Source organism: Monodelphis domestica, chromosome 4 (genome assembly GCF_027887165.1).
Source record: "Monodelphis domestica isolate mMonDom1 chromosome 4, mMonDom1.pri, whole genome shotgun sequence".
Taxonomy (NCBI): domain Eukaryota; kingdom Metazoa; phylum Chordata; class Mammalia; order Didelphimorphia; family Didelphidae; genus Monodelphis; species Monodelphis domestica.
The window spans coordinates 410,565,312-410,582,044 of record NC_077230.1 but is presented as its reverse complement, the minus strand read 5'-3'; the positions used below and the strand labels follow the sequence as shown (position 1 = coordinate 410,582,044).

The 16,733-nt window shown below is 49.5% G+C and overlaps 1 protein-coding gene across 1 annotated transcript in view; it reads right to left on the bottom strand.

The window, feature by feature from the left end:
* The window catches only part of MEGF6 (multiple EGF like domains 6), a 149,147-nt gene that overhangs the window by 22,873 nt on the left and 109,541 nt on the right, over positions 1-16,733 (bottom strand). The window contains exons 18-25 of the mRNA XM_056826200.1: positions 15,736-15,864; positions 11,497-11,625; positions 10,137-10,265; positions 9,510-9,638; positions 5,631-5,759; positions 3,361-3,492; positions 2,503-2,631; positions 137-268 (exon numbers count right to left, since the gene is read on the bottom strand). Coding sequence (XP_056682178.1) covers positions 137-268; positions 2,503-2,631; positions 3,361-3,492; positions 5,631-5,759; positions 9,510-9,638; positions 10,137-10,265; positions 11,497-11,625; positions 15,736-15,864 — 1,038 coding nt within the window. The remainder of the gene's footprint in view (positions 1-136; positions 269-2,502; positions 2,632-3,360; positions 3,493-5,630; positions 5,760-9,509; positions 9,639-10,136; positions 10,266-11,496; positions 11,626-15,735; positions 15,865-16,733) is intronic.

The window sequence follows — 16,733 nt, the reverse complement described above, 5'->3', positions numbered from 1 at the left end:
GAATGAGGAGGAAAGAAGGTGGTGCGAGCTGGGGGGCTCCTGTTTGACTCGGCTTTAGCTTGGATCCAGGGGAGACAAGGGAGGAGATGCTCCTGCCAAGGGGGTGCCCGGGGTCCGGAGGGCGAGTGGCACTCACGGAGTCGGCAGCCGCTGCCGTGGAAGCCGGGGGCACACACACACTCCCCTGTCACCGGATGGCAGTCCTGGTTCTCGCCGGGGCACTTGCACACCTGGCCACAGTTCACCCCAAAGGTCCCAGGCCGACAGGCTGGTGAGAGGAAACACCGTGAGACGTGCCAAGCTTCCCTCGTCCTCTTCAGCAAGTTCAACTCAGTTACTTGGCAGAGAGCAGGCACTTTCTTACCCCCCTCACCTTATGTCTCAGCATCAATTCTAAGATGGAAAGGTAAGGGCTCGGGAATCAAGGTGAAGTGACTTGCCCAGGGTCACCCAGCTAGAAAGTAGCTGAAGTCAGATTGGAATCCAGATCTTCCCGACTCCAAGTCTAACTCTCCTGTCCTGTTTTTGTTGTTTAACCCTCATCTTCCATCTTAGGATCACTTCTTGTTTTTTTTTTTATTGAAAAATTTTATTTAATTAATTGAGGATATTTTTCCATGGTTACACAATTCCTGTTCTTTCCCTCTCCTTGGATCACTTCTAAGACAGAAGAGAGGCAAGGGCCAGACAATTGGGTTCAAGGGACTTGCCCAGGACCACACAGCCAGGAAGTGTCTGAGGCCGGAATTGAACCCAGGACCTCTTGACTCTAGGCCTGGTGCTCTATCCACTGGGAAGCACTTAATAAGTGATTTTCGGTTCATTTTCATTCATGGTTTCACTTCAGATCAACAAAATGGCAAATTATGTAATCCTTGTCCTCAAGGAATTCCCCATCTACTGGACAGACATCTAGATAAGAGATACGAGTCTATAATTAAGGTTAAAGCAAGGTAGGCAGCAAAGGAAAGACCCAGAGAGAAGGTAGCTTTGGAATTGGACCTTGAAGGGAGGAAGGACCTTTAACAGAGTCAGATGAGGGGGAGTCCATTCCTGATCCAGACACATGCTACCTGTGTGGCCCTGGGTAAGTCACTTAACCTCTGCCTCAGTTTCCTCAAATGTAAAATGGGGGGATAATAACAGTACCTACTGCCCAGGGTTGTCAAGAAGATCTAATGAGATATGTGTAAAGTACCTGGCACATAGTAGATGCTATATAAAAGTTAGCTCTTATTATCATTGTTATTTTTTGATACAAAGAACAATGTACACAAATACAGAGAGGCAAGAGGGTCCATGAGAAAGGGGGACAGTCTAGTTTGCCTTGAATTTTAATAATTCAGTAGGGAGGAAAATGGCCTTGAAGCTAGGAAGACCTGAGTTCAAGTCCTGCCTTGGACCTATCTGTGTGGGCAGATCACTTAACCTCTCCAAGGTCCAGGCAGCTCCTCAAGACTATAATTTTTCAGAGGAGGTTCAAAGAGGCATTCATAGAGGGACTTTGCCCACCAGGAGCTTCCTGTATCAATCCAATCATAGATCTATTGCTTGTGCTTATTGACTATGGGAAGGTTGGTCAAAAAAGCAGGAACCAGGTTAGACTGGAGAAGGCCTTGAATGCCTTCAATGGGATGAAGAATTTTTAATTTAATAGAGGGTTGCTAAGAAGAAGGGGAAACTGAGTTAGCTCTGTGGAAGACGGATTGGGAAAGGACCAGCCAGAGACAAAGTTTCAAGATGGCGGCTCTTCCAAGAGTCTAGGAGAGAAAAAATGGGGAATGAAAAGGAATTTAAACTCCTTGAGGGCAAGGACTGGCCTTTCTTATCCATCTCTGTGTTTCCTTAAAACCAAGTACAGAAACCTACAAATAGGAGATTCGATGTTTGTAGGCTGATTGTTATTGAGCTTTTTTAGTTTTGTCCAGTTATTTGGAGTTTCTTGCTAAAGATATTGGAGCGGCTGGCCATTTCCTTCTCCAGCTCATTGGACAGATGAGGAAACTGAGGCCAACAGGATTAAGTGACTTGTCCAGGGTCACACAGCTAAGATACTGGAGCGGCTGGCCATTTCCTTCTTCTGCTTATTGGACAGATGAGGAAACTGAGGCCAACAGGATTAAGTGACTTGTCCAGGGTCACACAGAGAGTAAGAAGTGACTGAGGCTGGATTTGAACTCAGGAAGAGGAGTCTTCCTGACTCCAGGCCCAGCACTCCATCCAAGGTGCCACCTAGCTGCCCTCTGGACTGGTTAAAATGATTTATCTATAGATCTTCTCTATCAAGCAGTAGCATTAACAGAAAATTAATTGCCAAGTGGAGGATGTAATAGAGAAGATGCTGTGCTTGAAGAGGTTTACTGAGATATGCATTTGCTGTGTGTGACTTTGGCTAAGTCACTTGACTGTCCTGTGCCTCGGTTTCTTTATATGTATCATTAGGGAACTGGTCTGGAGCCCCCACCCTCTCCCCTGCCCACCCCGCTCCATCCCGGGGCTTACATTGCTCACAGCCGAGGCCAGTGAAGCCGAGGGGGCAGCCGCACTCTCCAGTGATGTGGTTACAGGAGATGCCAGGAGGACAGGAACAGCGCTGGGCACAGGCCTCCCCAAACCAGCCTGGCAGGCAGGCTGCAGAGAGCAGAGCAGGACCCATGAGAGCCCCCTGGGGAAGGGACCATGCAGGGCCCCCTGGGCCTCCCCGATCTGGGCAGGATGGGGCTCAAGGTTTCCTAGTTGATGCCCAAGGGGCTCCATTTGCAAAGACGCCAGGGGCCTGGCTGCATCATTCCCCCAGCACTCTTCCAGCCAGGGAGAAAGGCAAAAGAACAGAATGAAAGTGGGGGTGGCTGTGAGGCATGAGGAGACAAGGGAAGGGAAGTGAGTGCTCAAGGGCCTCCATTTTACAGATGGGGAAACTGAGGCCCAGGTCACAAAGTAAGTGGGATTTGAGCCCTGGTTCTCTGGCTCCAGGGCTTGTGATATGGAGGGAGAGGAGGAGGAGGCAATGGGAGATAGGAAGTGAAGGAGAAATGAGGAAGGAAGGAAGGAAGGAAGGAAGGAAGGAAGGAAGGAAGGAAGGAAGGAAGGAAGGAAGGAAGGAAGGAAGGAAGGAAGGAAGGAAGGAAGGAAGGAAGGAAGGAAGGAAGGAAGGAAAGGTGGGAGGGAGGGAGGGAGGGAGGGAGGGAGGGAGGAAGGAAGGAAGGAAGGGAGGGAGGGAGGGAGGGAGGGAGGGAGGGAGGGAGAGAAGAGGGGAAGGACGCAGGACATAAAGAAAGGAAAGGGGATCACGGAGACTAGGCTCCCATATGGAAGGGGGAAGCACCGCAGGCCCTCCGCAGGCCCCTCTCGCAGCCTCACCTTTCTCACATCTCTGGCCCCGCCAGCCGGGTGGGCAGAGGCAGGTGCCCGTGACAGCGTGGCAGGCTGGTACCCCCGGCCGGCAGTCACACCGTTCAGCGCAGCGCAGCCCGAACGTGCCCTCTGGACAGGCTGCAGCAAAGCAGAGGGACAAAAGGTGAGGGGGGTCGGGGGGGCCGTCCGCTCTGGGGCTTTCCTCAGCCCATCAAAACCTCACTCTGGGCAGACAAACACGAGCCCCGGTTTGGGCTTGCTCAGACCCTTGGCCAGGTCAGGTTCCTGGCTGGGACTCAGCCACTGGGTCAGAGCAGCAGGCGGAGGAGTCTCCGGGACCCCAAGCTGAAGTCGGGGGCTGCGGAGGGCAGGGCCCCGGCCAGGGGGCACCCAGGGCTTGGCCCGCCTCTCCCCTCCCATGGGGCACTGTGCAGGCTTGGGGCTGAGGCTGCCAGGCATTAGGAGAAGCACCACAGCAGGAGAGCCAGGAGGGAGGCAGGGAGGCTCCGGCAGGGCATGAGAGAGGGATGCTCAGTCCTGAGCAGCTGTCCACATGGTGCCACCCTCTCTCCTCCCCCTCACAGCTACAAGACAGCGAGTCACAGGGCAGGGAGACCCAGCCCAGCCCAGACCCCGGGCCCTGGGGTCTCCAGTGAGCAAGGGACAAGTCACCAAGGAGCCAGAGCAAGAAAGGCAGAAGAAAGAGAGGGAGGTCCCATGGCACCAGAAGAGGTTTCTTCTGAGCCCTGACATGCTGGCTGGGCTGAACTAAAGACGGGACAGTCAGGAGGCGTGAGTATCTGTGTGGGGCTGGGCTCTGGGCACTTGCGCCTGCCTGAAGTGTGGGGTTGCTCTTGTGTCTGTGACTAGGCTGTGTCTAGGCTGGTGTATGGCCATCTGGGGCGTGCACCCACAAGGGGCAGCCATGCACCCCAGAAGGGGAAACCTGGATGTTCCCTCCTTCCCTCCCTCCCTCCTTCCTTCCTTCCTTCCTTCCTTCCTTCCTTCCTTCCTTCCTTCCTTCCTTCCTTCCTTCCTTCCTTCCTTCCTTCCTTCCTTCCTTCCTTCCTTCCTTCCTTCCTTCCTTCCTTCCTTCCTTCCTTCCTTCCTTCCTTCCCTCCTTATTTATATGCCAGTGCATGTGGCTGTTCACACCTGTTTGTGGAATACCTGTATGGCACAGGAGAAAGAGCAATGATCTGGGTTTCAACTCCATCTCTGATGTTGCTTACTACCTAGGCAAAGTCGTTCACCTCCCTGGACCTGAGTTCCCTCATCTGTAAAAAGAGGGGGTTGGACTAGACAGCATCTAAGGTTCATTCTAACTATATTCATGGCCTCCTATGCCACAATTCAAAGTAATAAATTTTATAAGTATGAATTAATAATTAGTAAAAGTATGATCTATTATAGATGATCTATTTAGTTTTGACATCCTCTACAGCCCAGCTCCAAACCATCATTCCAGACTCACTATTACTCCTCCTCCAGCATTCCTTGATTTGATCTAACTGTTCTTCTCTGTTCTTCACACATAACCTTCCACGGTCCATTTTCACACCTTTGCACTGACAAATCTCCATACCTGGAACTACTCCCTCCCGACTATATTTATATTTTTTATATTTTTATTATATATATAAATAAATATAAATATATATTTGTAAAAGACTATATTTAGTCTTTTAAAAATGTATAAGGACCATAAAGGTCCTTGTTATCTTTTCCCATTAGAATATAAGCTGTTTAAGTAGGGGCTGTTTCATTGCTTGAATTTCTATCACCCAAATTTAGCTCAGGGCATGGTCTACAGATGGTGCTTAATAATTGCTTGTTGCCTACATATATACTCATGTATCATTTAGATTGTGAGCTCCTAGAAGGAAGGAACTGACTTTTGTCTCTTTTTGTATCCCCAGCACTTAGCATAGTGCTTCGTACATAAGAGGTGCTTAATAATGTTTATTGAATTGAATCAAATTGAAAATGTATCTACAGTCCTAGCTGTATGACCTTGGGCAAGTCACTTAACCCCTGTTGACTAGCCCTTACCTCTCTTCTGCTTTGGAATCACAGTATTGATTCTAAAACAGAAGACTTAAAAAAAGAAAAGAAAATGTATCTGTGTTTCTCTGTATATCTATATTTATTTGACTGTGTTCATGGGTATGTTTATCCACATGTGTGCTCCCATATTTGTGCTTCTGAATGCATTTTTATGGGCTGCTCTATGTGACTACATGGCTTGTGTGGGTGTCTGGGTGCTGGTCACTTACGGCTCTGACACTTGTCTCCGGTCCAACCAGCTGGGCAGGTGCACTCCCCTGTGCGCCGGTCACAGTGGCCCCCATTCAAGCAGTCACAGCTCTGCTGACAGTCAGCTCCAAACTTCCCAGGGAGGCATTCTAGGAAAGCCAAGAAGGATGAGAGAACCCCAATGTTCCCAAGAAGGAGCCAGGGCTGCCTGGCCAGAAAGATGGCCCCTGGTGGGCTGGCCATTCTTCCTAGAGGGTCAGAAGGGTGGCAGGGGTTTGAAAGCCAACACACAGAAAGATGTCAGGGGGTATCACCATCAGCTCTCTGGCCATCCTGATTCCTACCATGATAACTAGACCATCACCATCAGCACCCTGGCCATCCTGATTCCTACCATGATAACTAGACCATCACCATCAGCACCCTGGCCATCCTGATTCCTACCATGATAACTAGACCATCACCATCAGCACCCTGGCCATCCTGATTCCTACCATGATAACTAGACCATCACCATCAGCACCCTGGCCATCCTGATTCCTACCATGATAACTAGACCATCACCATCAGCACCCTGGCCATCCTGATTCCTACCATGATAACTAGACCATCACCATCAGCTCTCTGGCCATCCTGATTCCTACCATGATAACTAGACCATCACCATCAGCACCCTGGCCATCCTGATTCCTACCATGATAACTGGACCATCACCATCAGCTCTCTGGCCATCCTGATTCCTACCATGATAACTAGACCATCACCATCAGCACCCTGGCCATCCTGATTCCTACCATGATAACTGGACCATCACCATCAGCTCTCTGGCCATCCTGATTCCTACCATGATAACTAGACCATCACCATCAGCACCCTGGCCATCCTGATTCCTACCATGATAACTGGACCATCACCATCAGCTCTCTGGCCATCCTGATTCCTACCATGATAACTAGACCATCACCATCAGCTCTCTGGCCATCCTGATTCCTACCATGATAACTAGACCATCACCATCAGCACCCTGGCCATCCTGATTCCTACCATGATAACTAGACCATCACCATCAGCACCCTGGCCATCCTGATTCCTACCATGATAACTAGACCATCACCATCAGCTCTCTGGCCATCCTGATTGCTACCATGATAACTAGACCATCACCATCAGCTCTCTGGCCATCCTGATTCCTACCATGATAACTGGACCATCACCATCAGCACCCTGGCCATCCTGATTCCTACCAAGATAACTAGACCATCACCATCAGCTCTCTGACCATCCTGATTCCTACCATGATAACTAGACCATCACCATCAGCTCTCTGACCATCCTGATTCCTACCATGATAACTGGACCATCACCATCAGCTCTCTGGCCATCCTGATTCCTACCATGATAACTAGACCATCACCATCAGCACCCTGGCCATCCTGATTCCTACCATGATAACTAGACCATCACCATCAGCACCCTGGCCATCCTGATTCCTACCATGATAACTAGACCATCACCATCAGCTCTCTGGCCATCCTGATTCCTACCATGATAACTAGACCATCACCATCAGCACCCTGGCCATCCTGATTCCTACCATGATAACTAGACCATCACCATCAGCTCTCTGGCCATCCTGATTCCTACCATGATAACTAGACCATCACCATCAGCTCTCTGACCATCCTGATTCCTACCATGATAACTAGACCATCACCATCAGCTCTCTGACCATCCTGATTCCTACCATGATGACTAGACCATCACCATCAGCTCTCTGGCCATCCTGATTCCTACCATGATAACTGGACCATCACCATCAGCTCTCTGGCCATCCTGATTCCTACCATGATAACTGGACCATCACCATCAGCTCTCTGGCCATCCTGATTCCTACCATGATAAATAGACCATCACCATCAGCTCTCTGGCCATCCTGATTCCTACCATGATAACTAGACCATCACCATCAGCTCTCTGACCATCCTGATTCCTACCATGATAACTAGACCATCACCATCAGCACCCTGGCCATCCTGATTCCTACCATGATAACTAGACCATCACCATCAGCTCTCTGGCCATCTTGATTCCTACCATGATAACTGGACCATCACCATCAGCTCTCTGGCCATCCTGATTCCTACCATGATAACTAGACCATCACCATCAGCTCTCTGGCCATCCTGATTCCTACCATGATAACTAGACCATCACCATCAGCACCCTGGCCATCCTGATTCCTACCATGATAACTGGACCATCACCATCAGCTCTCTGGCCATCCTGATTCCTACCATGATAACTAGACCATCACCATCAGCACCCTGGCCATCCTGATTCCTACCATGATAACTAGACCATCACCATCAGCACCCTGGCCATCCTGATTCCTACCATGATAACTAGACCATCACCATCAGCTCTCTGGCCATCCTGATTCCTACCATGATAACTGGACCATCACCATCAGCACCCTGGCCATCCTGATTCCTACCAAGATAACTAGACCATCACCATCAGCTCTCTGGCCATCCTGATTCCTACCATGATAACTAGACCATCACCATCAGCTCTCTGGCCATCCTGATTCCTACCATGATAACTGGACCATCACCATCAGCACCCTGGCCATCCTGATTCCTACCATGATAACTAGACCATCACCATCAGCTCTCTGGCCATCCTGATTCCTACCATGATAACTGGACCATCACCATCAGCTCTCTGGCCATCCTGATTCCTACCATGATAACTGGACCATCACCATCAGCTCTCTGGCCATCCTGATTCCTACCATGATAACTGGACCATCACCATCAGCTCTCTGGCCATCCTGATTCCTACCATGATAACTAGACCATCACCATCAGCTCTCTGGCCATCCTGATTCCTACCATGATAACTAGACCATCACCATCAGCTCTCTGGCCATCCTGATTCCTACCATGATGACTAGACCATCACCATCAGCTCTCTGGCCATCCTGATTCCTACCATGATAACTGGACCATCACCATCAGCTCTCTGGCCATCCTGATTCCTACCATGATAACTAGACCATCACCATCAGCTCTCTGGCCATCCTGATTCCTACCATGATAACTGGACCATCACCATCAGCTCTCTGGCCATCCTGATTCCTACCATGATAACTAGACCATCACCATCAGCTCTCTGGCCATCCTGATTCCTACCATGATGACTAGACCATCACCATCAGCTCTCTGGCCATCCTGATTCCTACCATGATAACTGGACCATCACCATCAGCTCTCTGGCCATCCTGATTCCTACCATGATAACTGGACCATCACCATCAGCTCTCTGGCCATCCTGATTCCTACCATGATAACTGGACCATCACCATGAACTCTCTGGCCATTCTGATACCCATTGTGATAATTGAGGCATCGCTGTCAGTGCCCTGGTCATTCTCATTCCCTCTGTAATAATTACTGCTCATATTTTTATGGTGCTTTAAGGGTTATACAATACCATCCCACCTTTAATCTATAGGATACGGAGTCTTAATATTACCCCTGTTTTATAGATGAAGAAAGCAGAGGCTCCCCTGTGGTAATATGGCTAGCAAATGTCAGAGCTGGGATTTGAATACAGGGCTCTCTTTATTCCAAAGTCAAGGGTGTTGCCTGCATGCATACATGTGTGAGTAGGACAGACACACACACACACACACACACACACACACACACACACACACACACACACACACAAGGCATGCCCATGAAACTGCACCCTAGGCTTTAGGGAGATGGAATACATCTCATGAAAAAATGATGGGGACCCCACCCGACACCCAGGATGCTCAGACCCATCATCAGACTTTCTCCCTATCCACATCCCCTCCCATCTGCTCTGGCCCTTTCATTCAGGCTCACCCTGCTCACAGGCCAGACCATTCCAGCCTTCTGGACACAGGCAGTGGCCTGAGACGGGATCACAGGTCCCACCATTCTGACACAGGCAAGGCTGGTGACAATTCGATCCATATAGGCCTGTTGGACAAGCTGGAGGGAAACAGAAAAACTCAGGCAGAGATTGGTACCGCCTCCTCTAGAGGCATGTGACCCTGATTGCCTAGCCCTTGCCATGCTTCTAATTTAGAATGAATACCCCCAAAAAAGAATTAATACTGAAACAGAAGGTAAAAGTTAAAAAAAATTTTTCTCCTTACCTTCCATCTTGGAATCAATATTGTATGTTGCTTCCAAGGTAGAAGAGTGGTAAGGGATGGGTAATAGGGTGAAGTGACTTGCCCAGGGTCACCCAGCTGGGAAGTGTCTGAGGTCAGATTGGAACTCAGGACCTCCTCCACCCCCATCTCTAGGCCTGGCTCTCATTCCACTGAACCACCCAGCTGCCCCTGATTTAAAACACTTTTTAAGAGAAAGGGTGGGAATCTGAATGGAAGAACCCATACATGGATGAAGCAGGCAGCCCTGCCTCTGAGCCCCTAGGAGCGAGCAGTGGGCAGCGAGGAGGGTAAGTTGGGACCCAGAACTCACCCTGTTGGCAGGTGGGCCCCATCCAGCCGGGGGCACACAGGCATTGCCCGTTGACTGGGTTGCAGGAGGCTCCATGGAAGCAGCTGCAGGAGAGGCTACAGTTCTCCCCGTAGGTGTGAGCTGGGCAGGCTTCGAGGAGAGAAGCAGATTTAGGTTCTGGCCAGGGAGGTGGCCAGAAGACAAGGCTGGGAGCTAGAAGCCCCCGGTGGGTGTCGAGGCTGGGGCTGGAGAGGGGCGAGAGGAGGACAAACAAGAATCTGGGGGCAGGAGGGGCTGTCATGAGCCCACATTTGCTCAGGCTCCATCATTCCCGCTCTAGCCCATCTCCAACCACTTGGCATTCCTCCCTTCCAATTCAAGACAAATGGAAAAGCATTTCTCAAACACCTGCAGCAGGCCAGTCACTCTGCTAGGTGTTGGAGATAAGAAGGCACAAAGGAGACGGGTCCTGCTCTCAAGGGCCCTCCATTCCCCCCAAGATCTACCCAGACATAATGATGCAAGGAAAAACCCAGGCAGGAGAAAGGTCTGACAAGGAGCCACAGGAAGGCTTCATGGAGGAGGTGGCTACTGAGCTGAGCCTTGAAGGAAGACAAGGCTTGAGAGAGGTAGAGATGCTCACACGCACCTTACTCTAGAGCCAGAGACTGGGATCGCAGAGACCATCTAATCCAAGTCTCTCATTTTACATAGGAGTAAACTGAGACCTAGAGGGGTAATCTCAAGAGGCAGGATTTGAACCCAAACCCTCAGACTCCACAGCCAAGAAGACTCTTTCCCCTGTCCCAGGAGGCATGGCGTGGGGAATAGCTTGTGGGAGCTCCTGAAGAGAGGAGATGGAATGAACCTCAGCCACAAGGTCTTCCCTGCCACCATTTCCTCCCAGGGGAAAGTATGGGCTTTGTTGCTCGCTATTTCCCATGTCTCTTTGCCTGTCCATCCTCTTTAGATTTACCTCATTTTCCCTTATGACCAAGTTATCTGTGATTTGTTCCTTGACCCCATCTCACCCCCCCCCCCAGCACTCCACGTTAGTCTATACGCTCCTGGAGCTCAAGGAGCTGGTCCCAACCATATCTGTGTCCTCAGTACCCCATCCACGGGCTCTCAGAAGCAGGGAGATGCTGGGAGAAGAATGGATCGGTCATGGCATCTCAGGCTGGTGGCGACTACGAGCCAGCCTTCTAGCCCCAGGCTGGCTTCTCGCTCTGGGTTTGTGCCACCCCTTCTGCCCACACCCCAATCTCCTCCCCTCATTCCCCCCCTCCCAAATTGTGCCAGGGATGCACGAGCTCAGGGAACCAAAGGACACGCCATCCCCAGAGCTCAGCCCAAAGGGGCAGGGAGGACCGTGACTCACTCTGGTTGCAGCTTGGTCCGATCCAGCCAGCAGGGCAGAGGCAGCTGCCACTCATGTGATCACAAGGGGCCCCGTTGGCACACTGGCAGGCGCCCCGGCACTCCAGGCCAAAAAACCCAGCAGGACACTCTGTAGGAGACACAGTCACTGGGCAGTGAGGAAGGAGACCCTGCCCTGTTGTTTATCTCATGAGGGAAATGACCCATACTTGGATCTTCTTCTAGCTGGGCTGGGGTAGGAGAGATGGGGGGGGGCACAGGGATTTTGAGGGGATGCTAAAAGAGTCAGAAGACCTCCATTCAAATCTGGCTACTGCTGCATCACCTGGGCAGCTTCAGGCAGGTCCCTTGGTCTTTCTGAGTCTGTTTCCTCAACTGTAAAATCAAGGAGTTGGACAAGAGGATGTCTAAAGTTCCTTTCTGATCTTATTATCCTATCTAGACCTCGGGCAAATTATTTTACCACTCATCCTCAGTTTCCTCATTTGTAAATCAGAATTGGACCAGATGGTCCTTTATACCTTTAAATCTAAATCCTAAAATCTTTTAAGATTCACTTGTGAAAGCAACTAGGTGGAGAGCCAGACCTAGAGATGGCAGGACATGAGTTCAAATATGACCTCAGACACTCCCTAGCTGTGTGACCCTGGGCAAGTCCCTTAACCCCCCACTGCCTAGCCCTTACTGCTCTTCTGCCTTAGAACCAATACTCAGTATTAATTCTAAGACAGAAGGTCAAGTTTAAAAAAAAAGCCAAATTCACCTCTAATCAGTTTAGGAAAACACAGGTTAGCCAAGCCCTGACCTCTTCCTATCCTCCCTGTCCCAGACAAGCTCCCACCTGCCCACATGTTGACTAATCCCAGGCCTCTCTCCTTCCCCCGCTAAACCACAGACTGGACTTTGCTTAGGAAAACTTCAGAGGCTTAGTTTCCATGGAGACTACAGATGGAGGAGGAAACTGACCAGAGTCTTGGGGAAACTTTGTCACCGGCTCCCCTTTCCTTAACAAGACAGGAATGTAAGTTTGCTTAAAAGGACCCGTCTCCCTTCTTCTGATACCCAGCACCCCACAGGGCTCCCTGAATCCTCCACAATACAGGAAAGAGATGAGTAAACAAAAGAGAAAGAGACAAGCCAAAAGGGGAGAAAGGAAAGATGAGGGCTCAGATAGACCCTGTCCTGTAAGCTTTAACCCAGAAAAGAGTTCATTACAGCTTGAATCTGGCCCTTCCTGCTCTGTCCTCCCCACCCCCACCCCCCAGACTGGGAAGGAGAAGGGGTTTGGGAGAATCGCGTTGCCCTGGAAGAAGTCTTGGGTACCTCCTCTGGGAAATGGGGTTATGAGAGGCCCCTTGGGAAGTAGCCATCTCTCTTTCTCTGGCTCTTCTTAAGGCATCTACTTATGGCAGGCTACCCTGGAGGCTCAAGGTATTTGACAGACACTAAAAAGATTGGCAGGAGGGTAAATTATCGACAGCCAAACCCCTAAGGGAGCAAAGCACCAACTTGTGAACTGCAGTCTGGCTGGCTTCCCTGCCCTGGCAGCATTTCCCCCTCCCCTCTGGAGGGCTGAGGCAGGGGGCCCATTCCCCTGCCCTGGGCCAAGCCAGGAAAGGCACTGGGATGTGTCATTGCCCAAGAATACATTGCTTTTGGCAAACTGGGAGCTGAGAGCATGGTTATTTTTTCCTCCAAGATTCCTAACCCACTTCAGCTTTATGTGGCCCGCTTGCGACCACCCTTCCCTCCCTCCCTGATGCACGGGCATCATACATAGGGTAAGGAGGGCCAGAACTGAGATTATTTTATGTTGCATGAAATAATGTCTGAGACCCTTTGCTCCCAGGGGCTTGTTGGCTCTTTTCCAGCCCTTACCTCTCTCTCCAGAATGGGGGACTCTTTTAGCTTCCAGGAAGGAAACAACAGTCTTATTGACCTTTGATGCCCCCCTAGACGGTGTGAGGCAGGATCAAGGGGTTCATACCAAGAAGGGAGGGAAAGGATCAGGCATAACTATTGGGGAAGGTGGGAAGCAGAGGCTCAAACCCAGGCTTTGCCATGGAGAAGGGTGGAGTGTGAGGGCCTTGGACTCACTTCCAGAGGGTTGGAGAAATCAAAGGCTCCTCTGCTAGGAGAGTGAGAAGATTGAGCTCAATCATGACAGCTTAAGGTCTGAGATTTAGAGCTGAAAGAGACTGTTCGAGGCCAATTCCCGCATTTAACAAATGGGGAGCTTGAGGCACAGAGTAATCAACTCATTTGCCTAGGATTACACAGTGGGCAAACATTGAGGTGGGATTTGAACTCCAGTCTTCCTGACTTTAAATTATGTTCCCTAATGACTAAAAAATAGAATATTTTGCTGCTAGAGGAGAGACTTTGTGATACGATGGGGGGGGGGGAGCCTCCAAACTTGGAGGAAGGAGAAACCAGAAGTTAAAATCCTGGATCAGATATGTGTCTGCCCTATGATTGTATGAAAAATCACTCAGCCTCAACTTCTTTATCTCTAAAATGGGAACAATAACATTTGACTATCTCATAGGATTATGGGAGAGGTCATGGATTTTTAACCCCAAAGTCCTAGAGAAATGTGCTGTTATTATCTACTATAATGAGAGAAAGCCTAGGATGGAGAGAACATTCAACCATCTATCTCCCCCTTCCTGAGCTTTCCTCATCTACTTCTCTAGTGAAGACTGTATCAGCTCTAAAATCCAAGAAGTTCCAGGCCCTCCTCTTGACACATCATAGCTGTGTGAGCCTGGGTAAGTCATTTAACTTCAAAGGGATCTCAGGCAACTCTAAGATTATAGTTGCAGAGAAGTTCCCTGCCTCTCCTGGACTGCCAATCTCTTCATTTGGGAATTCCCTGTATCAATAACAGCTGTTGTATATCATACTATATTATATTATGCTATATTATGTTATACTATACTATATTATAATGATTATATATTAGATTATAATTACATATATTAGATATTATGTATGCTTATTATATAGCACCTGTATGTGCTAAATCCTTTACAACTATTATCTCATTTCGTCCTCCCCAGGAAGTAGGTGCTATATTATGATCCCTACTTTACAGTTGAGGAAACTGAGTCAGACTTAAATTACTTGCCCAGGACCTCAGAACTAGGACATTTCTGAGGCCAAATTTGAACTCAGGTCTTCCTGACTCCAAGTCTGGAACTCTACATATTGCCCCATCTAGCTATATCAAAAGAATCACAAATCAAGTCCCTATCATTATCATTTGCTGCTGTTTAATCATTTCAGTCATGGCCAATTCTGTGTGACCCCATTGGGGATTTTCTTAGCAAAGATACTGGAGTGGTTTGCCATTTCCTTCTCCAGTTCATTTGACAGATGAGGAAACTGAGGCCAATAGGATTAAGTGACTTGTCCAGGATCACACAGCTAGTAAGAAGTATCTGAGGCTGAATTTGAACTCAGTAAGAGGAGTCTTCTTAATGCCAGAGCTCTATCCACTGCACTGCCTAGCTGCCCTTTATTATTATCATCAATGATCCTAGGTAAGTCCCTCTCAGTTCTCTAGGCTATTATCTATCTATCCATCCATCCATCCATCATCTTTCCCTTCTTTCCTTCCTTCCTTCCTTCCTTCCTTCCTTCCTTCCTTCCTTCCTTCCTTCCTTCCTTCCTTCCTTCCTTCTTCTTTCTTTCTTTCTTTCTTTCTTTCTTTCTTTCTTTCTTTCTTTCTTTCTTTCTTTCTTTCTTTCTTTCTTTCTTTCTTTCTTTCTTTCTTTCTTTCTTTCTTTCTTTCTTTCTTTCTTTCTTTCTTTCTTTCTTTCTTCCCATCTATCTATCTATCCATCTATCTAGCTATCCATCTATCTATCTACCTGAGAGTATAAATTTTGCAGAAGGTGTCCATCTGAAATGGGAGTAAGTTTCTTCATTGGGAAGTCCCTTTATTGAGATTTATGGAAAATATTCCAGCTTCCCCCTCCCCTTCCTGCCTCTGTTCTCTCCCCAGGACACTAGGACCCCTGAGCCCTGGACAGGCCAAGTCTCTCCCTGGGGACTTTTCAGGATTATCCCTGGAAGAGGGAATCTCCTCCAACATCATCCTGTTTCCAGAGCTGAGCGCTCTGGACCTCGAGGGGGCTGGGCCAGGCTGGAGGCTAGGACTCGGTGCTCTTGCTCTCAGGCCCTCTCTGCCCTCAGCACCCCGGGGTTGGTGACCCAGGGGGACCACTGGACTCACCACGCTCACAAAAGGTTCCCCTCCAGCCGGCTGCGCAGGTACAGGCTCCGCTGACGTGGTCACAGGCGGCTCCGTTGTCACACTGGCACCGTCGGCTGCAGCTCAGCCCAAACCAGCCCTGGGGACACTCTGAGACACACAGACAATGGCGTTAAGGCGTATGGTGGACTCCTTCTCTGGTGGGGGCCAGCTGGAGGGCTCAAAATTCAGACCCAATTTTCCCATTTTGCAATGAGCAAGATCCTAAACCCATGTCTGGAGGATGGGGAGGGCTATGGCCTCTTGAAGGACCAGAATCTTCCAGTATCGAAGGGAACCCTTGCTGGCCTTCCGAAGGTCCTACTGCTCAGTTGGGTCTGGACTCAGCCTAGGTTCAGTCATGGCAGGAGGGAAGGAAACCGAGCAGCTAAGGGGAGCCTCGACCAGGGTCCGAGAAGGTCATGCCTTGGGCTCCCCTTTAGCCAAGGTTACCAAGTTCCAAATGGACCCAGATCCTCCACCTAGAGCTCTGGTCCAACATCCTCATTTACAGCAGAGGAGGGTAAGGGACAAAGTTGCATGGAGAATATGGGCACAACAGGCATTCGGACCACCTCTTCCGACCTCAAGTTCAGCATCTTCTGATTTCAAACCAAAAGGAGGGCTGACTTTTGAGTCAAGATCCAGATTCAAATCCTGACTCGGATGCTTACTTGCGTGATTTGAGGTGGGTCGCTTGACCTTAGGTGGCCTATTTCCTCCTGGGTAAAATGAGGGGCTTGGACATTTCAGAGGTGCCTTTTAGCTTATCAGAAATAAAACTCCAGGGCAGCTGGGTGGCACAATGGATTGAGAGCCAGGCTTGGAGTCAGGAGGTCCTAGCTTCAAATCCCAGTGAGGTGACTCTGGCCAAGTCACTGAGCCCCATTTTCCAAGCCCTTGAGCATTTCTGCCTTAGAGCTGTTGGGGTTTGCAAAAACAAAAGCAGGACGATCATTTGTTGAATCATCCTCTATGAA